This window comes from Aotus nancymaae, unplaced genomic scaffold (assembly GCF_030222135.1).
Source record: "Aotus nancymaae isolate 86718 unplaced genomic scaffold, 86718_ANA_hifiasm-v0.15.2.pri h1tg000002l, whole genome shotgun sequence".
NCBI lineage: Eukaryota > Metazoa > Chordata > Mammalia > Primates > Aotidae > Aotus > Aotus nancymaae.
The window spans coordinates 7,363,417-7,388,670 of NW_026988413.1; the positions used below are offsets into that span (position 1 = coordinate 7,363,417).

General features: G+C 42.4%; 1 protein-coding gene across 11 annotated transcripts in view; it reads left to right on the plus strand.

Moving 5' to 3' along the window:
• The window catches only part of PRKAG2 (protein kinase AMP-activated non-catalytic subunit gamma 2), a 334,310-nt gene that overhangs the window by 303,818 nt on the left and 5,238 nt on the right, over nucleotides 1-25,254 (plus strand). For all 11 annotated transcript variants that reach the window (XM_064369721.1, XM_064369743.1, XM_064369769.1 and 8 more), the window contains 8 exons: nucleotides 9,977-10,058; nucleotides 11,458-11,516; nucleotides 13,690-13,735; nucleotides 16,363-16,417; nucleotides 17,725-17,851; nucleotides 20,674-20,839; nucleotides 21,179-21,216; nucleotides 22,313-22,459. In XM_064369721.1, coding sequence (XP_064225791.1) covers nucleotides 9,977-10,058; nucleotides 11,458-11,516; nucleotides 13,690-13,735; nucleotides 16,363-16,417; nucleotides 17,725-17,851; nucleotides 20,674-20,839; nucleotides 21,179-21,216; nucleotides 22,313-22,459 — 720 coding nt within the window. The remainder of the gene's footprint in view (nucleotides 1-9,976; nucleotides 10,059-11,457; nucleotides 11,517-13,689; nucleotides 13,736-16,362; nucleotides 16,418-17,724; nucleotides 17,852-20,673; nucleotides 20,840-21,178; nucleotides 21,217-22,312; nucleotides 22,460-25,254) is intronic.

Sequence of the window (25,254 nt, forward strand, 5' to 3'; positions counted from 1 at the left end):
ACTTGTGTATGCTTTGCAAAGTTCTCGGGTTGTGTGTTTTCAGCACCATCAGTTCATTTATATTTTTCTCTAAGCTGTTTTTCTCATTAGCATTTTGTCAAACCTTTTTTCAAAGTTCTTAGTTTCTTTGTATTGAGTTAGAACATGTTCTTTTAGCTCAGAGAAGTTTATTACCCACGTTCTGAAGCCTGTTTCTGTCAATTCATCAGACTCATTCTCCATCCTACCTTGTTCCCTTGCTGGTGAGGAGTTGTGATCCCTTGGAGGAGGAGAGGCGTTCTGGCTTTGGGTGTGTTCATCATTTTTGCGCTGGTTTCTTCCCATCTTTGTGGATTTATTTACCTGGGGTCTTTGTAGTTGGTGACTTTCGGATGGGTTCTCTGAGTGGGTGTCCTTTTTGTTGATGATGAAGTATTTCTTTCTGTTTTTTAGTTTTCCTTCTAATAGTCAGGACCCTCTGCTCTAGGACTGCTGGAGGTCCACTCCAGCCCCTGCTTGCCTGGAGATCACCTGCAGCGGCTGCAGAACAGTAAGGGTTGCTGCCAGTTTCTTCTTCTGTTATCTTAGTCCCAGAAGGATACCCACCAGATGTCAGTCTGAGCTCTCCTTTATGAGGTGACTCTTTGGATATACGGGGGTTAGGGAGCTGCTTGAGGAGACAGTCTGTCCGTTATAGGAGCTGAAGTAAAGCTGTGAGCTCCATTACTCCGTTCAAAGCTGCTGGGCAGGTGCATTTAAGTCCGCTGCAGCGGAACTCATAACCACCTTTTTTCCCAGGTGCTCTGTCCTGGGAAGGTGGGGCTTTATTTAGAAGTTCCTTATGCGCTGCTGCCTTTTTTCAGAGATGCCTTGCCCTGCAAGGAGGTTGCCTAGTCACAATCTGCCAGCAGAGTCATTGCTGAGCTGCCATCAGCTCTGCCCAGCTGCTGTTAGAACTTCCTTGCGGTTTTGTTTATAGAGGTATAGTTAGAACTGCCTTGGTAATGGTGGTTGCCTCAGTAATTGTGGACTGCCTCTGTAATGGCGGACTGCCTCCATAATGGTGGACTGCCTCGGTAATGGTGGACTGCCTTGGTAGTGGTGGACTGCCTCAGTAATGGCACAAAGCTGGACTGTCCGTGGTCCAGCTGCGCTTGCTTCAAAACTGTCAATCTAGAGCGTTTCAGATTGCTGGTCTTTGTGGGGGTGGGACCCGCAGAGCCACATCACCTGACTCTGTTTCAGCCCCTTTTTTTTCAGTTGAGTGGGTGGCTCTGTCTCCCAGGCATTCCAGGCGCCAGTTGAAACAGCCGCCCAGATTTGTGTGAGTTTTTGTGCGGAGACCCGCTGCACCAGCTGAAACAGCTGTGCTGGAAACTCATGGTGCTTTTCAGCCCAGGAATCTCCTGGTCTGTGGGCAGTAAAAACTTGTTTGGAAATGTGGTGATCACTCACCCTCTGCATTGTTCTCGCTGAGGACTGCACTCCAGAGCTGTTCCTATTCAGCCATCTTGGATCCCTCTCCTTGAGGACCATATTTAAGAAGCTGGACCCAGGCCAGGCGCAGTGGCTCACACCTGTAATCCCCAGCACTTTAGGAGGCCAAGGCGGGTGGATCATGAGGTCAGGAGATCAAGACCATCCTGGCTAACACAGTGAAACCCCGTCTGTACTAAAATTACAAAAAATTAGGCTGGGTGTGTTGGCACACGCCTGTAATCCCAGCTACTCCGGAGGCTGAGGCAGGAGAATTGCTTGAATCCAGGAGGTGGAGGTTGCAGTGAGCCGCGATCACACCACTGCACTCCAACGTGGAAAAGAGAGCGAGACTCTGTCTCAAAAAAAAAAAAAAAAAAAAAAAAAAAGCTGGGCCCTTCTTGATGCAGTAGATATCAGCATTAATTTTAAAAGCTTCTCAATCAACTGAATGACTGAAAATCAGAGTGAAACTGTAGGAAGCAGTGAGGCATCAGAGGAGCAGCTTCCCGTTCTGGGGACACAGATGTGCTCCTTGGCGTAGACTGCCAGAGGCTCGTAGAGCAGCTTGGGCCTGCTCACTGTTCTAAAAACTTCTCTCTCTATTAAGATTTTATTTCCCATCTTTACTTATCTAATTTTCACATTTGCTTGTTTGAAAATCCTATTAAAATGTAAATTTTAACATTAATAGTAGTTTGAGCAAATTGCATATCAGTTGAATGGAAAGAAATTTGCAAAGGTACTCAAGACCCCTGAGAGGTTTTTTCCTGCGAATTAGCACTAGATTGTGTTAGTCCTCTTTGTATCCTGTTTATTGGTTAATTGGAACACCCTGTGCCATCTATAATTATGAAGCATTTTCTAAGTATAATTTTAAATTGCTTTATAAGCAGCTCTGTGCACATGTTCTTAAGGAAGCCACGTTGTAAAGCCGGGCACGGTGGCTCACGCCTGTAATCCTAGCACTTTGGGAAGCTGAGGCAGGCAGATCACCTGAGGTCAGGAGTTCGAGACCAACCTGACCAACATGGAGAAACCCAGTCTCTAAAAAGCAAAAAAAGAAAAAGCCACATTTTAGAAGAAGGTCAGCAAAACGACAAAAGCGTCAGGCTCCTCCCTGAGCGCGCCTAGGACACTCCTCTTTAAGGCACTGTATGAGTATCTTGTCCGTCTGGAATATCATATGAGATCTTTGAAGGATGGAATTGAAATTTCCTCAGTGACTTGTGGAAATCTATGGTATATGTGTGTGAAATTAAAAGAATAAATCTTTCATCCCAGCACTTTGGGAGGCCAAAGCAGGAGGATCACTTGAGGCCCAGAATTTGAGACCAGCCTGGGCAACATGGCAAGACCCCATCTCTACAAAAAGATTTAAAATTTAGCTGAGCATGGTGGCATGTGCCTGTGATCCCAGCTACTCAGGAGACTGAGGCAGAAGGATCACTTGAGCCTATGAGGTCGAGCTGCAGTGAGCCATGATCATACCACTATACTCCAGCCTGGGCAACAGAGTGAGACCCTGTCTCCAAAATGAAAAATATATATATTAAATATCTGTTGGCTTCTGGTTTGGCCAGTATAGGGTGGAAATTTTAAGCATTTGTTCTTCTTGGCTGTTAGTACTGAGTACTATACCGAATATCTTCAAACACAAGCCCATTCAATCCACACACTACAACTGTGAGGAAATATCATCCATTAGCCCCATTTTATAACAGAAAATTGAGGCTGACAGCAGGTTAAGTGACTGAGTGGCCACCACACAGCTGGCAGGGGTCGAGGAGCCTGCGGGAAGGTCTTGGTGCTTGAGGCCATCAGGAAAACAAAATGAGCTGCTGTGCATGTTATTTCAGTTTGGGACATGAAGCAGTGTCGTTGTTCCGTAGGGATACACATTTGACGTGGAAACGAGAAGTTGAAGTCCAGTAGGTGTAGCACTTTAGCTCATGGACAAGAACCGGGATGGCCTCTGAATTCACTCCATGTGCTCCCGAGAGCCTTGGTTGTTTTACCTTCTGTTGCAGAAGAAATACCGCTTTTCACATTAAATTCTGAACATTCTCTTTGCCATTCAACTGCTGCTTTTCTGGGGCTTTTCTCTCTATAAACCTGGCCATTGGACTGGGTGAGGTGGCTCACCCCGGTCATTCCTAGCACTTTGGGAGGCAGAGGCAGGAGGATCACTTGAGTTCAGGAGTTCAAGACCAGCCTGGGCAACGTAGTGGGACCCTGTCTCTATAAAGAATAAAAAAAGAAGCTGGCTGTGGCGGTGTGCACCTGTGATCCCAGCTACTCAGGAGGCTTAGGTGGGAGGATCACTTGAGCCCAGGAGGTTGAGACTGCAGTGAGCCGTGTTCCTGCCACTGCATGCCAGCCTGGGCAACAGAGTGAGACCCTGTCATTCATTCATTCATCCCTCTCTCCCTCCATCCCTCCCTCCATCCCTCTGTCCCTCCCTCCCTCCTTCCCTCCCTCCATGCCTCCCTCCCTCCATGCCTCCCTCCCTCCATCTCTCCCTCCCTCCTTCCATCCATCCCTCCCTCCCTCCATCCCTCCATCCCTCCTTGCCCTTGGCCATGCAGCTCAATGTCCTTTATTTCAGAATTAACTTGGTTCAGCACATGTGATCAGTTTCTAACATCTATATTATTACCCTATATAGTTTCCATATGGGTATTTGCCACCTTAAGAATTGGTGTTAAATGCAGTTATTTCCTGTTCACGTGCTTCACAGTGGCCTCACTGTGAACAGTAGCTGCAGCATGTCTGGGGCTAAATGCTTTCGTCGCAGATTAGTCTGAGAATTTATCATGGGGAAGCAGAATGTTTTTTTCTGATTCTGAAGTAACAGTCATTATATTTGAGTGTTAAGATTAAACCCTTGCTTTTGTTGGTATCATTCTTTTAAGCTTGACATTTTCATACTATAGTGTAAAGTAGTGTAAAACTATAGTGTAAAAATGTCCGTTAAAATCTGTTGGATCTATGTGTGATCATTTGTACAAGGTACAAATGTTAAATATCAAATTGTCAAAATACAAACTAAGCTAATAACAATATTTGTCCTTGGGTTTTTTTAATTACTGCACCATTTGGCCAGAGATTCTTGTCAGTAGATGTCCACTGTGCTCAGTCATTTATGTCTTGAAGCTGAGTACAGTAGTCTCTTCCAGAGGCTTCTAGAAATTTGTCTGCTAAAGGAAGGCCTCCTTGTTTGGCTCTCACATGGTCTCATCTATGGTTTAGATCCATTGGACTCACACGCACTTATTAGAGAAAGGCAGTTCCTTGATAGGATCCCAGGACTTAGGTCATATACAAGATTCATTTACTTTCTTGACAGTTGCAATTAAACCATTAAATAAATGCCTAAAACAGCATTTGATTACTGCGTAGTCCATTTTCATTTCGTGCAATTACTGCTATAGTTAGGTTTGTCCACCATTTTGCTATGTGTTTATTTTTTCTATTGATTTGTTCTTTTATTCCTTCTCATCTTCACTCGATTTAACAAACTATGTTTCATACATTTTTCTCCTATGCTGGCCTTTTAGTTATACATTCTCTATTCATTTTTGTGGGTACATAGTCTGTGTATATACTTGTGGGGTGCATGAAATATGTTGATACAGGCATGCAATGTGTAATAATCACATCGGGATAAATGGGGTATCCGTACCTCAAGTACTTATCATCTCTTTACATTACGTACATCCCAATTATGCTCTTCTGGTTATTTTTAAATAAACAGTAAATTATTGTTGACTGTAGTCACCCTGTTGTTTCCTCAAATGCTGGGTATTATTCATTCTATCCAACTGTATTTATCCATGAAGTGTCCACACTTCCTCCCCTGCCCACCCTCACTGCCCTCCCCAGCCTCTGATGACTGTCATTCTTCTATCTCCATGAATTCAGTTATTTTCATTTTTAGCTCCCACAGATGAGTTGAGAACATGTGAAGTTAATTATACACTCTTTTGTTAATCTTTCAGAGGCCACCTTACAGATTTCAAAGCATCTTTGACTTACTACTCTCCATCTTTTAATAATACTTTTACCATTTCCCAAACAATGCAAAAAATGTGCACAAAAGTTAAACCCTCTCCTACCCTATGTGCTACTGTTATATATTTTGCTTCTATGTAAGTTAGGAATCCCACAGGATATCATTGCTCTGGCTTTAAGCAGTATTGATTTATATTTACCTGCATCTCTGTCTCTCCTGTGCTCTTTATTCCCCCCTATGGTTCTATGCAGGTCTAGAATCTTTCCTTCAGTGTAAAGGACTCCCTTAAGTATTTCTTTTTTTTTTTTGAGACGGAGTCCTGCTCTGTCACCCAAGCTGGAGTTCAATGGCGCTGTCTCAGCTCACTGCAACCTCCACCTCCCTGGTTCACGCGATTCTCCTGCGTCAATCTCCCAAGTAGCTGGGATTACCAGTGTGCACCACCACACCTGGCTCATTTTTGTATTTTTAGTACAGATGGGGTTTCACCACATTGGCCAGGCTGATCTTGAACTCCTGACCTCAAGTGATCGGCCCGCCTCAGCCTCCCAAAGTGCTGAGACTACAGGCATGAGCCACTGTGCTCAGCCTGTCTTAAGTATTTCTTAATCCTGGTTGGTTAGTGACAATTTTCTCTGCTTTGTTTATCTGAAAAACCTTATTTTGCCAATCCTTTTTGAAGGATGTTTTTGCTGGATATATGCTCTAACCGTGGTTGGCAGGTTTTTTCTTTTAGCCTCTTAAAGTTTTCTTTCTGTTGTCTTTTGACCTTCCTTTCTTTCCTTCCTTCCTTCCTTCCTTCCTTCCTTCCTTCCTTCCTTCCCTCCCTCCCTCCCTCCCTCCCTCCCTCCCTCCCTCCCTCCCTCCCTCCCTCCCTCCCTCCCTCCCTCCCTCCCTCCCTTTTCTTTCTTTCTTTCTTTCTGATGGAATCTTGCTCTGTTTCCCAGGCTGGAGTGTAGTGGCATGATCTTGGCTCATTGCAACCTCCGCCTCCCAGGTTCAAGTGATTCTCCTGCCTCAGCCTCCCAAGTAGCTGGAACTACAGGCACATGCCACCACACCCAGCTAATTTTTTGTATTTTAATAGAGACAGGGTTTCACCATGTTGCCCAGGCTGGTCTCAAACTCCTGAGCTCAGACAGTCCGCCCACCTCAGCCTCCCAAAGTGCTAGGATTACAGGCGTGAGCCACCACACCCAGCCTGTTGTCTTCTGACTGTCATAGTTTCTGCTGGAAAGTCGGCTGTTAGCCTGATTGGCACCCTTTTGAAAGCCAATGTGTCTTTTTCCCTCTGACTGATTTTCTCTTTACCTTTGGTTTTTAGCATCTTGCCTATGACATGCTTAATGGTTTTCTTTGTGTTTATCTTACCTGGGGTCCACTTGACTCTTCTTGATAAATTTCAGCTTCTTGTTGAAATTCACCTTTGTGAGGATGATGTGGGAAGTGCCCTCAGAAAAATTCCAGAATGAATGTGGAGCTCAATTCATATCCTCCTTTTCTCTCAAGATTTGTAGCTCCCAGAATCCTCCCTGTGTTGATGCATTCCAGGGCCCTCAAATAGCGTTTCTGTCTTTTGTACAACTCGTATAGTTGTTTTCAACAATTTCATTGTGCCAAACTTGGAACTTTCTGGAATAGCTTTTCAATAGCTATGGCTACTTAGGGTTTCATGAATGATCCTCATGAATGTTTTTAATATTTATTTTCCCTGCTAAATCTGTCATTTTGAAGAAAACAGCAATTTGTGGTTTTCAAAGATGCCCTTGACCAGGCACAGTTGCTCATGCCTGTAATCCTAAGACTTTGGGAGGCCAAGGTAGGAGGATCACTTAAGCCCAGGAGTTTTGAGACCAGTCTGGGCAGCATAGCAAGATCCTACCTCTACAATAAAAAAATTATCCGGACATGGTGTCATGTGCCTGGGGTCCCAGTTGCTTGGAAGGCTGAGGTGGGAGAATCGTGTGAGCCAGGGGCAGGGTGGGGGGGTGTTGCGGTGAGACTACAGTGAACCAGGGTCACACCACTTTACTTCAGCCTGCGTGACAAAGTGAGACACTGTCTCAAAAAAAATAATAAAAGGTGCCCCCTTCCTGTTTCTATTCCAACTAGTTTAGAAAAGCAAACTAAGCAGATACTCAGTGTGTTTTAGAATCTATTTACATGTGACTTTTCTGCGGTATCTTCTATAATATATTCTAGCACCATGATCATGCCCAGGGTAGAAATAGCAAACCATTCAATGGGCACACCTTCCCTGGATGCCATGTAGTTACAAAAGCAGTGTGAGTGTTTGTGTGACTTTGACACAGGCGTGACTGAGGAACGGCTCATCGGATTGCGGATGCCACTCAGTTACTGCTGCTCTCCCACGTCACCGGGTCGGCTCTCCCATTTCCTCGTCTTCGTTCTCTTGTAGTTCATTTGACTGATATATAGAATCCCTGCTATATTCAGAACTCAGTGCCAGGCAGTTAAAATAAATCCGTGAAATAGGCCACAGTAGCTCACACCTGTAATCCCGACACTTTGGGAGGCCTAGGTGGGTGGATCACAAGGTCAAGAGATCGAGACTATCCTGGCCAACATGGTGAAACCCTGTCTCTACTAAAAATACAAAAAAATAGCTGGGTGTGGTGGCACATGCCTGTAGTCCCAGCTACTTGGGAGACTGAGGCAGGAAAATTACTAGAACCCAGGAGGCAGAGGTTGCAGTGAGCCAAGATCACGCCACTGCACTCCAGCCTGGTGACAGAGTAAGACTCCGTTTCAAGAAAAAATAAAATAAAATTTAAAAATGCATGTGATAATTGATGAGCTCCCCGATGCACCAGTAGTCCTTCTACTCTTCTGTAGGTGAACTAGGTACAGGCATGAGTAAATCCACATGATGCAAAATGTATCACAATAAAGGAAGAAATAGGTGCTGAGTTGTTAATCCTAACGTCATCTGCCTTAGGTTCCTGCAGTTCTTCCCATTATTAATTTAACAAGGGCTTGTTTGTGCATTTGTTCATTCATTTGTTTGTTTGAGGTAAGAGTCACTCAGGCTGGAGTGCAGTGGCCTGATCTGGGCTCACTGCAACCTCCACTTCCAGGTTCAAGCAATTCTTGTGCCTTGTGCCTCCCGAGTAGCTGGGATTACAGGTGTGTGCCACGACACCCAGCTAATTTTTGTATTTTTAGTGGAGATGAGGTTTCACCATGTTGGCCAGGCTGGTCTTGAATTCCTGGCCTCAGGAGATCCACTCATCTCGGCCTCCCAAAGTCCTAGGCTTGCACTTGTGAGCCACCGTGCCTGACAAACAAGGGTTTTTTTTTTTTAATAGTGAGAAGAGAATCATTTTCTCTTAGTTAAAAATATATATATATATACAACACCATAATGTAACTTTTTTTTTTTTTGAGATGCAGTCTTGCTCTGTTACCAGGCTGGAGTGCAGTGGCGCGATCTCAGCTCACTGCAACCTCCGCGTCCCGGATAAAAGCGATTCTCCTGCCTCTACACATGCACTACAGGCATGTGCCACCACACCCGACTAGTTTTTGTATTTTTAGTAGAGACGGGGTTTCACCATGTTGGCCAGGATGCTTTCGATCTCCTGACCTTGTGATCTGCCTGCCTGGGCGTGGTGGCGGGCACCTATAATCCAGCTACTCAGGAGGCCGAGGCAGGAGAATCACTTGAACTTGGGAGGCGGAGGTTGCAGTGAGCCGGGATCGTGCCACTGCACTCTAGTCTGGGTGACAGGGCAAGACTCTGTCTCAAAAAAGGAAAGAAAATACTAAAAATAAATGTTTATTTCAGGTAATTTGATACAACTTCAGTGTTTTCAGGTGAATCAATAACCACATATAGGAGATATTAGACGCTGAAGTTTAATTCTTTTGTATGGTTTTAATTATATGAAGTATCTACGTAGACAAGCATCTTCAGATGCAATAAGAAAAAAATAGAAGTTAATTGCATTATTTCAATTTCAAAAAATAATTTCTAATCCCTATATGCCTTTAGGTGTAATACAAAAGGATTTTTGCTAATGTTAATAAATTCCATTATTTTTAGCTTATCAAACTTACAAAACTTATTGCGGAAGACAACTGATAAGACTCGGTCAAATATGTTAGAGATTTTTTTTCTGGCCAGGCACGCTGGCTCACTCCTGTAATCACAATACTTTGGGCAGCCGAGGCGGGTGGATCGCTTGAGGTCAGGAGTTTGAGATCAACCTGGACAACATGGTGAAATTCTGTTTCTACCAAAAATACAAAATTAGCTGGGCGTGGTGGCTGGCACATGCCTGTAATCCTAGCTACTTGAGAGGCTGAGGTGAGAGAATCGATTGAACCCAGGAGGCAGAGGTTGCTGTCAGCCGAGATCATGCCACTGCACTCCTGCCCGGCAACAGAATGAGACCCTGTCTCAAAAAAAGGTTGAGGGGGTGATATTTTTCTTTTTCTTCCTGGACTTTGAAAGTATGTTTTGTTTCTCTTCTTTTTCTTCAGGTTAAAAAGGCCTTCTTTGCCTTGGTGGCCAATGGTGTCCGAGCAGCGCCGCTGTGGGAGAGTAAAAAGCAGAGTTTTGTAGGTAAGGAGCGCGGGCCTGAGGAAGTGGGAACCTTGCCAGCAGAAAGCCTAAAGTACTTTCATAGATGCCGGTTTGGAATTCAACCTAGTAAACATGTTTCCAAGTTAAAGAACATTCTTCCTGGCAGGGCACAGTGGCTCACGCCAGTAATCTCAGCACTTTGGGAGGCCAAAGCAGGGAGATCGCTTGAGCCCAGCAGTTCGAGGCCAGGCTGGGCAGCATAGCAAGACCTCATCTCTACAAAAACATACAAAAATTAGCTACTCAGGAGGCCGAGGTGGGAGGATCACTTGAGCCCACCCAGGAGGTCAAGGCTTCAGTGAGCCATGATCGCTGCACTGTGCTCCAGCCTGGATGACAGAGCAAGAGACTCTGTCAAGAAAACAAAAAGAATATCCTTGCTTTCACATCCTCAGTAAGAAGGTGGAACTGCTAGCTGTCAGTACGGTCAAAATACGGTCGTGCTTTGTATTTTGCCTCTTCATTGCGAACACACTGTTGTAACTTTTATGGAGTGTTGTTGTTGTTCAATCTCTTTTAATTTAGCAACTTCTTGGCTCTCTGAAGAGCTTATATGTCTTTACCAGCCCAATGAGCACAGCCACATAGGATGCCACAGTCAGATCGGAGCCAGCACCCCGCTTTGGGCCGTCCAGGCAGATGGCATCCCTGGGTCCCGCACCCATCTTGCTGGTGCACACCTTTTTGATAGGGCAAATAAGATGTAAACATGACTGATGTCTCTGCTAGACCACTGTTAAACTCTTAAAACTGCTGTGTCACTTTTACAACTCTCTAAATGCCATCGTTACTTACGAATCACAGCAGGCAATGACATTGTCTCTCTTAGTATTCTTCACATTATTTTGAAATGATCTGTTATGTCTGCCTCTGGGTTTTAATTTCATCAGGGAAGAAGTTCATCTTTCTCATCCCTCTCATCCTAGTGTCTAGCACATCAAAAGCACTCAATTGATGGCAACTGTTTGTTAAAACCATTATTTTTAGAACGCTTCTCAGGAAACGATCCAAGTGCCCAGAATTATCATGTTTCTAAAGCTTATTGAATACTTTATCTTAAAGTATTTAAAATTATTTACACGTAACTGCAATTCTTTTTTCAAATTTGTATCCATTAATAAGTTTTCTCTGATTGATTTGCCAAATTCTGTGGTTAGTTCCATAGTACTATCAGGTTTAATTTCAGCTAAATCCGTATATCCAGTTCAGTATACACAATTAGCACATCAATAGTCTTAAATAATATATTAAACTCTGCTTGATATTTTCAAAGTATATTTTATAAGCTCTTCTAATATATATTCTAGACTTACTTGTCATTTGAAATTTTTTTAATGTTTTCATAGTTTTATTTTTAACATACAATTCTTTGTTCCAGGAATGCTAACAATTACAGATTTCATAAATATACTGCACAGATACTATAAATCACCGATGGTAAGTGGCACCGGTACCTGTGTCAGTAGTTGGAGCTGTACGTATCTGTGTATGTGTATAGATCTATGGGTGTATTTTCAGATTTTTAATGTTTTCGGTTTTTTCTTTTTTGGTATGGAGTGGTAGTGGTGGTGGATTTTCCAAATATATATAATGTGCAGGGAACTCCAGTATAAAACTATCTTTACCGGAAGTTGTATATTTGAAACTCAAAGAAGGCATTCTCAGGAAAAATAAAAGGAAATAGATTCTTTATTCAGCTTTTGGAATTCCTTGGCTTAGCAGAATTCTACATATTTATTACCTGGACATTCTGTAAGTTTCTCTGGCCTCTGCAGGCCTGTTGGTGTGGTAGAGCTTAATTCAGTTATCCCAGCAATTTCAGATCAAGAATTATATGTACTTTGTGATTTTAAAGAAGAAAAAAATGAGTCATTAAAATTAAATAAATTCAGTTTTGACATTTTCCTGTTAATGAGAAAAAGACAGCTCCTGGCTGATTTTAGCAGCAGAACTCTCTGGTCCCTGGTACAATGGTTCTAAGAGAGCACAGCTTAAAACCCACTTTCACCCTTCATCTAACTCCGTGATATCTGAGATTCGGCCTGCTTGGTTTTGGGTTTTTGGTTTCTGTTTGTTCATGAGGGTGGGGAAGGACAGAATTGCATAGTCTATTTAGCCCTATTTGGGGTACCTAAAAGGTATAAGTTAATCCTATTAGTACTGCTTTATGTGTAATGCTCAGGATTGTCCATTAATTAAATTCTTACATAAAACACAAAAATGACACGCTCTTGCTGGGCACAGTGACTCACGCCTGTAATCCCAGCACTTTGGGAGACCGAGGTGGGTGGATCACTTGAGGTCAGGAGTTTGAGACCAGCCTGGCCAGCATGGTGAAATACCATCTCTACTAAAAATACAAAAATTAGCTAGATGTGGTGGCGGGTGCCTGTAATCCCAGGTACTCCAGAGCTGAGGAACAAGAATCTCTTGAACCTGGGAGATAGAGGTTGCAGTGAGCCAAGATGGCGCCATTGTACTAGAGCCTGAGCGACAGGGGAGACTCCATCTCAAACAAAACAAAGCAAAACAAAAACCATAAACTCAGGAAGTTTTACCAAAGACATTGTAAATAGCCTATATTTATTTCCCATGAAATGTATTATTTCTTAACTATTACCTATGCAAGTGAATACTGGCTTTCCTTATAATGATCATATCTCTGCTTTTGAACTAGCAAAATCAGCACAAGTATGATTTTCGAATTGATAGATTTTTACAAAATGCAGCAAATCCCATATAAGAACTCTCAGCAGTATATTATGAAATCAAAATTGCTAAAAAGCAGTTATATCTAAATATGCAGCCCAAAGCTTTTCTTAATACATGTAGATACAGGCCAGTCGTGGTGGCTCACACCTATAGTCCCAGCACTTTGGGAAGCCAAGGAGGGTGTATCACTTGAGCCCAGGAGTTTGAGACCAGCCAGGCAACATGGTGAAACCCCATCTCTACAAAAAAAAAAAAGACCCACAAAAATTAGCCAGGCATGGTGGCATGCATCTGTAGTCCAAGCTACTCAGGAGGCTAAGTTGGGAGGATTGCTTAAGCCTGGGACGTCGAGGCTGCAGTAAGCCATGATCACACTTGTGCAAATCCAGCCTGGGTGACAGAATGAGACCTTGTCTCAAAAAAAAAAAAATACTTGCAGATACATTTTTTTCTCCATATCTCATCTCATTTTCTCTCTCTTTTTTTTTTCTTTTTTTAAGACAGAACCTCACTCTGTCACCTGGGCTGGAGTATAGTGGCACCATCTTGGCTCACCGCAGCCTCCCCTTCCTGGGTTCAAGTGATTCTTCTGCCTCAGCCTCCCGAGTAGCTGGGATTACAGGTGCCCTCTACTATGCCTGGCTAATTTTTGTATTTTTAGTAGAGATAAGGTCTCACTGTGTTGGCCAGGCTGGTCTCGAACTCATGACCTCAGGTGATCTGCCCACCTCAATCTCCCAAAGTGCTGGGATTACAGGCGTGAGCCAGCTCACCTGGCCACCTCATTTTCTAATTGTGAATAGAAAATGCTATTATGAAAGCTATGTTTTGTTTTCATTTTATAAATATTTTTTCTATGTTTATGTTTATTTATAAATAAGAATTTCTTTATTTGCAGGTACAGATTTATGAATTAGAGGAACATAAAATTGAAACATGGAGGGGTAAGCACTATTGGATTTAAAAATCTTTTAGTATGGGGAAAGCATGCTTAGGATGTAAAGTATGTTTTACTTTTGCAGATCCTTTTCTCTCTGCTCCATAAAATGTTACTTAAAGCATTCTCTTTATTTCTACCTTAATTTTGATAGTATACTACTGTACTGAAGCTGGACAATATAAGTATTGTCCATTCTGCCTATAGACATGTATAGGACACCTACAGCAGCCGAGGCCTCATCCTAGGGCCAGGAGTGTGAAGATGAATGAGCTAACCAAGCCCCACCTCACTGCCTACAGTGGAGCCACCGTTCACTACTAAGTCTAACCCTCAGAGGTTTGCCTTATTTAAAAATGCATCAGAGGCTGGGTGTGGTGGCTCATGCCTGTAATCCCAGCACTTTGGGAGGCTGAGGCGAGTAGATCACAAGGTCAAGAGATCGAGACCATCCTGGCCAACATGGTGAAACCCCGTCTCTACTAAAAATACAAAAATTAGCTGGGTGTGGTGGCTCGCACCTGTAGTCCCAGCCAGTGGGTAGTCGGAGGCAGGAGAATTGCTTGAACCCGGGGTTTGCAGTGAGGTTGCGGTGAGCCGAGATTGGGCCACTGCACTCCAGCCTTGGCAACACAGCGAGACTCTGTCTCAAAAAAAAAAAAAAAAAAAATTCATCAGAGGCATGCCTGACTTTAACAAAAGCAAGCGTCTGTTCTTATTTAAACCTAATCATTGTTTCTTTACAAATTATGGAGAAACTTAGGACAAATGAACCCCGAACTAGATGATTTGGAGCAAATAACATGGGAGTGATTTGAAGATCATGTTCTTTTGTTTGTCACACTGAAATTCACCCTGTAAAATCATGATACTCTTTTCTGCCATGGAACCATTTTTTTAAAGTCCCATTTCGTGATTGTGAAGGTGGTGGTCCCACTGAGACTTGTCCTGGCAGGTTGATGGAGAGGACCAGGGTGGGAATCACAGCAGACCCGGTCTTCTGCAGCACCAGAGCCTTTGTAGGGTGCTCGAGGAAATGCCAGTAGAAATGGAGGGGCCAACTAAAGGAAAACTTTGAATTCACAATTGAAGAGTTTGGTTCTGTGCTTCCCATAGTATGCTTGATAGGAGAAACCACCTTTGTAACTGGCTGTGAAATCAGAACACATCTTGGAGTTCTCTTACACCCCCGGGGCCCTTTCAATTCCATATGATTTAGAAGTTTCCCTGAGTGATAGATTTGGTTTATTACGGCTTTGTCAAACCAAGCTAAACAAATGTGGCATGGAATCTGTGTGGCCCGTTCCACAGTGATTGTGTAACACCAAGACAGGTACTACTTACCCAGTTCTACTGTGCAAGTACTGCTAGGCCGAGGTTTAAGTATACTTACGTTTTGACATTACATGGTATTTGGTAATAATAATAATGCCCAAATATTCTTAAATGCCTTCTGCATAGAAACTTTGGTAAAGCAAAGCTGGGTGTGGTGGCTCACAGCTGTAATCACAGCACTTTGAGAGGCCAAGGCAGATGATCACTTGAGATCAGGAGTTCAAGACCAGCCTGTCCAACATGGTGAAACCCCGTCTCTACTAAAAATACAAAAAGTAGCCAGGCATAGTGACGCACACCTGTAGCCCCAGCTACTCAGGAGGCTGAGGCAGGAGAATCGCTTGAGCTGGGGAGGCAGAGGTTGCAGTGAGCTAAGATGGCACCACTGCACTCCAGCCTGGGTGACAGAGTGAGACTCTGTCTCAAAAAAAAAAAAAAAAAATAGTCTGGACACGGTTCCTCATGCCTGTAATCCCAGCACGTTGCGAGGCTGAAGCAGGTGGATCACTTGAGGTCAGAAGCTGGAGACCAGCCTGGACAACATGGTGAAACCCCATCTCTACTAAAAATTAAAAAAAAAAAAAAAAAAATAGCCGAGTGTGGTGGTAAGCACCTGTAAGTCCCAGGCTACTTGGGAGGCTGAGGTGGGAGAATTGCTTGAACCCGGGAGGCAGAGGTTGCAGTGAGCTCAGATCATGCCATTGCACTCCAGCCTGGGCGACAGAGCGAGACTCCATCTCAGAAAAAAAGAAACCTTGGAAAAGCAAATTAATATTGCAGTTGATATCTTTAGAAAAAAACAATTTTGATATGCTGGAAATTTGCCCACAATGCAAGTAGGTTTTGAGCATCAATTTGGTAAAATAATAAGAATATTTAAAATACAAAGTTTGTTATAGCTGATTTTATCTTGTAACTTATGGAAATTAATTTTAAAAGATTTCATAATTGCTTCATTTCTTGAGAGTAAAAAGAACTTGATAGCATTCTAGTGACCTCTGCTGGTATTGCTCTTTTTTCAGATTTCCTGATTTTTTTTTCCGGATTTCATAAATATCTACCGTCACATTGATTTTTAACATTTAATTTTTCTTTAAATGCAACATCCTGAAAACAGTTTGGAAGTTGTTTAAAGTAGCCATAACTGTGATTAACACAGGAGTTTTAGGCAAATTAAATTTCTTTTGATTTGAGTTTTTAATTCAAACTATTAACAGTAAACTAAAGGGTTTGAAGTTATGTAAGAATTACGAACACCAAATGTGTCACTAACTGCGTATTTTCTTTCCGTAAACACAGAGCTTTATTTACAAGAAACATTTAAGCCTTTAGTGAATATATCTCCAGATGCAAGGTAAACTTGGTTTTTTTTTTCTTTGAAAACATTCGTTCAGATGTATGTGTTTTATTACCATGATAGAAAGAAACAAAGAAACATGTTCTTCATTCTAAACAGGGCCTGTCTCCTCACTTCCAGCTACACTGCCTGCATTCAGTACATTTAGCAACACTAGAAAAATCACAGCCATTGCTGGTGCTAAGCATTCATAATGGACTATCATACTCAACTATCATGAAGGTCTCAACCAGTCTGGGGGGCATGCTGAAATTGCAGATTCCTGGGCTTTTACCCCTGACCTGCTAAATCAGGATAGTGCCCAGGAATACGCATTTAAACAGCTCCCCTGGCAGCTCTGCTCCACGCTGCTGTTAAACATCCGTGTATGTTAGACATTGGTTCAGATGTGGCCAGAGCGTAAGCTACCTTCTCTGTAGTCTCCTGGCCCATCCCTTTTTCTCCAAGCCTTCTGGTTTGGCTCTGATACATTTCCACGTTTGTGTAAAAGCATCTTTCAAACTCAAGTCCACTACAGGAAAGATTAAAATATTTATTTTCATTTTATTTCCAAATCCTAACAAAAAGATATACCCACCTTCTTACTGGCAGTCCCAGGAGAGGGACCAAGTAGAACAGATATGTTGACCCTACATTATCTATCAGCCAGACTGGCCCAGAGGGGAGCCAGTTCACCTGCTCACCAGTGAGGGGGCTTGCTGCTACAGCTGTGCTCTCTTGCTAGTAGGATGCATCTGTTTGCTTTCCCAAGGATTTAGGTTTTATTGTCTTTCAAATAAAATCACTAAATGCACTCAAAAAAAACTCCTTTTCCTGGCTGGGCAAAAGGGCACTTGCCTGTAATCCCAGTACTGTGGGAGGCCGTGGCAAGTGGATGCTTGAGTTCAGGAGTTGGAGAGCAGCCTGGGCAACATGGCAAAACCCCATGTGTACAAAAAAATAAAGGTGATGCATGCCTGTAGTCCCAGCTACTCAAGAGGCTGAGGTGGGAGGATCACCTGAGCCTGGGAGGTCAAGGCTGCCGTGAGCTGTGACAGCAGGCAACAGAGCTAGACCCGGTCTCAAAAACAACGACGACAAAAAATCTCCTCTTCTAGAGCTTTGTAGCTTGCACTTGTACTTGAGATATGCTAACATAGATTGTGAAAAATGGAAAATTGGCTGAGATCTCATTTAAAACTCTTCCAAAACACTGTTGTTATTGTAATAATAAAAACACCGGAAGTGCTTTGAGGCAGGGGTAGTCCAACGTGTTCTGATTATTCTTTAAAGCCTCCTAACAACTTCGATGACTTTTCCCACAGCCTCTTCGATGCTGTATACTCCTTGATCAAAAATAAAATCCACAGATTGCCCGTTATTGACCCTATCAGTGGGAATGCACTTTACATACTTACCCACAAAAGAATCCTCAAGTTCCTCCAGCTTTTTGTAAGTAGTTTTTAGCGTTTCTAAAGACACAGTTGCATTTACTTAAATAATGTACTTCAAGTAATTCGGCTCCTGTTACCCTCAATAGAAGAAATTGTTAGTTTTGAGATCTCCTTTTCTAAACTTCAGTTTCTCAACTTCTATCCGATTGTACATTCTTAAAGTTGATTCCAACTTAAAAGCAGTCACTTTTCGGTGCAAGTATTAAAATAATTTTAAAAACAAAACTCGGCATTCTCTATTTAAATTGAAACATTTTGTCACCAACATATGAGGGGAAATAAGGCAATCTGAAGTCAGTCTAATTAAGGACTGCTGTACATGATAAAGTGAACCAATATCCAGAGCAAAAAGTGCTTTATGTTGTTTTTATTGGTGTCACGGTTTTAGAAACATGTTCCAAAAAATACTGTCCTCAAGATTATCTTATAATAAACTGCAGCAGTGATAGAAGAGCCCAAAGCAAATACAATTTTGGCAAGAAAATACCGTGTTGGTCCAAATTCGGCTTGTATCACCTGTAGATTTTCTCAGCTACTTGAAGTGAGCTGGCTCCCTAGTCATCCAGGACTCTGAGCCTGTTTGGTTGGAAACATTATAAGAGTCTCTGGAAGGACAGAACATTTATAAGAGGTTTTTATGTTTTCCTTTAATTACTTGCACAGAATTTGAGGTTATAAGTCACAGTCAAATAGACCCGGTAGGAGGTCCTAGTAGTTCTGAAGAGGTAATCTGAAGAGTTTTTTCTAAAGAATGTAACAGATATTAAAAATCTACTACAAATTAGCCTTCCCATTTTCCTCCCCAAGCCTTCACATAAGGACCTAAAATAGCATTCCAGTGCTGCGTGAAGGAGCGGAAGCTCCTCCCCTGGAGGCTGCCTCGAGGAAGCACTTCTGCTGACAGCGGCACAGGGGGCTTAGTGATTGAGAGAAATACCTTGTCCATCAAGCTAGTCTTAAATTTTAATCGTTTCCATATATAAATAGCATTTATTTAACCATGCTGTGTTAAGAAAGAAGGTAGAGTAATTTACAAAAAACAAAAGTTTGCGGATTAAGAAGGGAGATAATCTAGGAGAAAAGGATTAGGGATGCATCCGTATTGTTCATCAGCCTTTACATCCCAAATGCAGTCGCTTTAGTAGTGGAAGTTTTATAGGAACAGAGTGAGCATGGAGTGGGAAGCGTGAGTTCAGGGCCCACATGTGCCAGGCCTGCGGCTCACTTAATCCTTAGAGTAATCATTTTTAAATAATATTAATCGTGACAGCTGATTACTGTATGTCTGGCACCGTTCTAAGCACTTTACATAATAAATCTCATCCTAGCTACTACCCTGTCAGATAGGTATTTTTGTTAATCCTATTTTATACGGATACAGCTAAGAGAGGTTAAGTAGCTTTGCAAGGTTGCGTGGCTGGGGAGGAGTAGAGCCAGCATCCCCGCTGAGTGCTCCTCACTCCCGACGCTGTCCTCCACGCAGGGGCCCTGGGAGGGAGGCGTTCGCACACCTTGCGCACACCAGACGTCTGACTGGGAAACCTGCCCCAAGTCACGTGGATATGAAATGGTAGATTTCAAACCCGGGAGTCTCTCTGACTCTCAAGCCCAAACTATTTCTGCCCGTGTGCTGTTGCGCAAGAGGGAGTAGAAGCATGAGATCGTTCTTTTGCAGAGCTACTTTGGATTTTTACCTTCTATAAAAAGGAGAGGAAGTTGCCTCTGCCCAGTACTGCCTCATATTTGGGCCAATATGGTAATTAGAATCATGCTACCAGAATATTCAGCTAACTAAAGGTTTTCAGATAAAAATACATGGATTTAAATAAAGAAATTTCAGAGCCTGATTTTTACTGAATTGTGAGATCATTTTCTGAGAAAAAAAGGAGCATTACCCTTCAAGACATTGGAAAATTAGCCTAGGCATATAGTATGCAGCAGAGAATTCTCCTATATTGAGATGGACTGGATGACCTAATAGGTCTTTCTTTTTTTTCTCTAAATTTCTAGGATCTCATGATTTGAATATTGATGAACTCTTTGACTTGAACATTTTGTTTCTTCTAATTGTTCATCTTTTCCTGATAATTATAAGGTACACCAGGAGGATGGAATCAACTATACCCTTTATAAAAGGTGGATTTTTGAAACCATAGACCTTATTTTGTTATACTCAAACATGATCCTAGACTTTTCTGACTTACCCCTCCTCCTTTCAAACAACCATGAAAAGAATTTTTAAAGATTCTCTTAATTCTGTTCAGCTGGCTTGTTTTTTTGTTCCCAGTAGACAAGAATTGGAGCCCGCCAAGGAGAATTCAGGATGTAGAGGCGGGTGGTGTGGCGACTAGCTTAGCAGTGGCTCAGACAGCTGCCGTCAAATGCTTTGGGTTTGGAAGTATGTGGGTTCTTAATAAATATTACCTAATCCTGACAGCAGGACCAGGAATTTAGCGTGAACAAATAAGAATAAGGGATTTAATTCTTGGTGGGTTACAGGTCTGAATTTCCCAAATAGACCTGTTCTTCCCTTGTTCTATACACGTTTTTAGTGAGTGAAGAGGAGAAGGAAAAAGTGTTACAATGTTAATGCTTTGTGATAGTTTGTAGTAGTTAAATGTAAGCATAGACATACAAACTGGTTCCAGCAAAAGATACAGTTCTTCATAATTTTCTCATGTTAATTCAGACATCCAGGTAGACTGTTAGAAAAAACTAACTTTAATTTGTTGGATGTAGTTTTTCATTCCAATCTGGACATTTGAACATGAAAAGGGTATGTTCTGGGTCTAGAACATTTGTGTTTCTCTTCCTGTTTAGATGTGTGATATGCCAAAGCCTGCCTTCATGAAGCAGAACCTGGATGAGCTGGGAATAGGAACGTACCACAACATTGCCTTCATACACCCAGACACTCCCATCATTAAAGCCTTGAACATATTTGTGGAGAGACGAATATCAGCTCTGCCCGTTGTGGATGAGTCAGGTTTGTGCGTTTGCCCACAGCAGTCGGACAGAAATAATTGTGTATCTCAGGGTGCAATTATTGTGAGATGACCTGACATAGGAGATACGTGGGGGAAATGAAAATTTAGATATGGCAAATAAATTCAGCACCAAGGGGCACACATGATAATAAAAATGTTTAATTGGGTTATTTTCATATGTCCATTAAAATATGATCTCCATTTAATTTTCCATTTAAAAATAGACAAGGTTATTTATCAGTGTTGAATTTTTAGTAATTATGTAGTTAAAACTGATTTTAAATGAGTTTCTTTTTGTTCCTTAAGACATATTTCTAACATGTATTTTTCATTTTTAGGAAAAGTTGTAGATATTTATTCCAAATTTGATGTAATTGTAAGTATTTTACTTTTGTCCAATCTGTCACCTAGAATGCATTTTAAACATTCATGTAATGTGTTTTTGTTTTTCTCGTTTCTTAATTTAATAATTTTAACCTTTTAGGATGTGAGTGTATTATCAGAATGCTGTAGACCTCCCATAGTAACTGCACTTTTAATATGCACTGCTTTAACATTATGAATAGCATTTTACAGCCCTTTGTCTTTACAATACATGCATGTTTTCCCCACCGCCGCAGCCTGTGGATGTATTTTAAAGGTCGTTTCCACGTAGGAGGCATGGTTTATCCCCTCTGGGCGCGTGTGCAGTGCGCACATGGACTCATGGCTCCTTTGCCATGTACACCCCGCTGCTTACTGATTGGGAGCCACGGCTCTAAAGAAGACAAGGGAACTGCCATAGCCCCAAGGGTGCACGCCATTTCTTGCCACAATTCTGACCCCACCTTAAACGTTCTTTTGCAGCTGTCTCAGACCCTTTGCTTCATACTGTTCTGTTTAATGTAATAGTCACCGAGAAATATGCTGATTGGCATTTTGGTTGAGTGGGACCCGCTAAAATGAGTGAGAGCCCTATGAGGCGTCTGGATCCACGGGGCTCATCAAGCCTGTTCTTCCTCCATGGTTGCTTGATCCCCATGCGTCCTCCAGAGCCTTCCCAGGAGAAGCCTTGTGGCCCACAGAGTTCATTGAGAACGTTCATTGCTGCAGCTTCTCCAACCCTGTGGCACTCACCACCCTTTACAGATGTCAGCCCGCCTCGCCGGAGATTTTATTCATGCATGGTAGAGAGCACTGGAGGGTAAAAACGGGGGCAGTCTTTGGCAGGATACCTATCAAAATTTAACAATGTTGCCTCATAAGGAAGGTAGACCTCATAATGTGATATCCTTACTTATGACTGATAACGCTGATGAAATAACAGTCCCAACGGGGTGTTGTAAGCCAGGATGAACTTCTGATATATACTGGTACCAAATTCAGGTAAACATTGAAGTTTTTAGAAATCAGGTTGTCTTAAGCTCACTAATTTTGGTCATTGAAGTGCACCAAAGTGAAAGGATACAATTTATTCTCTTGCTTTATTACAGAATCTTGCTGCTGAGAAAACATATAATAACCTAGATATCACAGTGACCCAGGCCCTTCAGCACCGTTCACAGTATTTTGAAGGTGTTGTAAAGTGCAATAAGCTGGAAATACTGGAGACCATTGTGGACAGAATAGTGAGAGCGGAGGTGAGACGGCTTTCCCAGTCCTGCTCCCCCAAAGTCCCGCTGCAGCATCCCCTAGTAGTGAATGTCGCTTCGGGCTACCAAAGCCCGAACCCAGCAAGGCAGCCTCCAGGTTCAGTGGGATGGGATTCTCTCCTGTCCCCAAACCTGGCACACTACTTGGCACACAGTAGGTGATCTCTAAAGGTTTGTTGAATTGAAATGAGTTAATTGAAAAGTCCTGATACTGTAGCTGAATCAAATAAGCTGGTAAGATACATTCATAGTTTATATATGATGATAGCCTGGACAACATAATAAGACCTTGTCTCTACTAAAAATGAAAATAAATTAGCTGGGCATGGTGGCATGGACCTGTAGTCATAGCTAACAGGGAAGCTGAGGAAGGAGGATCGCTTGAGCCCAAGAACTTGAGATTTCAGTGAGCTGTGATGGTGCTATACACTCCAGTCTGGGCAACAGAGCAAGACCCTGTCTCTAAATATACCTGTGTATCTATAGCTATAGATACATTTTGTTTTGAGAAAACAAAAGCTGTCCCAGAAGCTTTGAGTATTTATAAATTCAAAGTTTAAAGTGTGTAATATATATTTTAACAAAGTGAATGATAAATCAGTAAAATAAAACTTAATTTTCTCTCTTCCTACCAGTATCTCTCTTTCCTGAATTAGATAAATAGCAAATAATCTAATAACTCCCAGTTTCCTGCACCTCCAGCACTCAGATTGCCTAAGACTTCACTGCTTATAGGATTTTCAAATATACTTTGCATAACACCCTAAATAAAAGACCACAGAAGGTAAGCACAGTGGCCCGCGCCTGTAATCCCAGCACTTTGGGAGGCCGAGGCAGGAGGATCGCTTGAGCCAGGAGTTCTAGACCAGCCTTGGCAACCCAGCAAGACCTCGTTTCTACAGAAAATGAAAAAAAAAAAAAAAAAAAAACAGCCCGTCATGGTGGTATATGCCTGTAGTCCCAGCTACTCAGGAGGCTGAGGCTGAGGATCACCTGAGCTTGGGAGTTCTAGGTTGCAGTGTGCAGAGATCACATCACTGTCAGTACACCCATTCCCAAAATAATTTCTTTTTTTAGTAGGCAGGAATAGAAATATTATCCTGTTGTCATTTTTTAGGATGGAAGGGTGCAACTCTGTTCCTTCTGGAACAGCTAATTTGGCGAAACTAATTTTTAAGTATACGTCTGTTTTGATATTGCTATAAATGTAAGAGTACAGTCCAAGAAGCAAAGTACCTGATCACTTTTTAGGCTAATAACGGGCAAGCTTAACGTGCTTTCTGAAAGTTACACGTAAAGTAATGCATTGCCTCAAAGCACCGCTGTCCCTTTCAAGAGCCATTGTTATCAGAAATCCACCAGCCCTCCTTTAATTGTACGTTCGGGAATGCCACCCTTTCTGTCATCGTGTGAGTTGACCCTCCCAGCTTCAACGTTGATGCCTTCTAGCATGCTTCACTGGAACTGTCTGATTTCTGCTTCAATTTAGTGTCCATCACTGCTTGTTTTCCAAAGGATTTTAATTGAATTAGGAATACATCTTTACTCTTTTCCCTATTAAAATTCTTTCAAGGCAGATATGGTGACTCACACCTGTAACCCCAGCACTTTGACAGGGCAAGGCAGGCAGATTACTTGAGGTCAGGAGTTCGAGACCAGCCTAGCCAACATGGTGAAACCCTGTCTCTACTAAAAATAGAAAAATTAGCCTGGCATGCTGGTGGATACCTGTCATCTCAGCTACTGGGAGGCTAAGGCAGGATAATCACTTGAATCCGAGAGGCAGAGATTGTGCCACTGCACTCCAGCCTGGGTGACAGAGCAAGACTCTATCTTTTAAAAAAAATAAAATAAAATAAATCCTTCACAAGATGATGCCTCACAAAGGGGCCAAAAAATGTAGTTTTTAGCGTTGATGTAGCCAGGAGAAGGGTGTACAGTATCAGTGATGGTTCCACTTATTTATATGACATAAACATAGCACTAACTTTTAGGTACCTCCAGCAAGGAACATACATAAGTTTGACTCAGCAGCAGACGACAAGAAAACGTGGGGAGTCATTTCTGTCTGAGAGAACTACTTAATTCTCTGGGTGAGATGGTTTCCTTTGACCTTCGGAGTTCAGAAAATAACTGTTTCATATCCACTATTGAATGTAACCAATAAAATGTGTTGAGTGTAGAAGACAAACGTAAACTATCATTTTAATGTGTGATTACAGTTAGCAAATAATTGTGCTGTGTTATATCACAGGATTACTGATGAACCTGAAAGCTTTTTTAGAGAAACATTTAAAAGAAATTTATGTTGACTGCCATGAGAAAGATGACTACGCCATTATTATTATTGTTATTTCCCTAAAGCAAGCAAGCTATGACAGAAACATCACCAACACAGTATCCATTGAGACAAAATACAAAAACTGGACATCGCCCTCTTCCCAGCTCCTTCCTATGTCCCTGTTTTCTACCAGGGGTATCACTGTTTAATACAGAGAGCGTCTCCCAGGACGCAGCTGGCACAGGGCTGCCTTCACCCAAGTTCTGAGGCTTTTTTTTTTTTTTTGAAATAGAGTCTCACTCTGTCACTCAGGCTGGAGTGCAATGGCACTATCTCAGCTCACCACAGCCTCCACCTCCCAGGTTCAAGCGATTCTCCTGCCTCAGCCTCCCAAGTAGCTGGGATTACAGGCATGCGCCACCACACCCAGCTAATTTTGTATTTTTAGTAAAAACAGGGTTTCTCCGTGTTGGCCAGGCTGGTCTCAAACTTCCGACCTCAG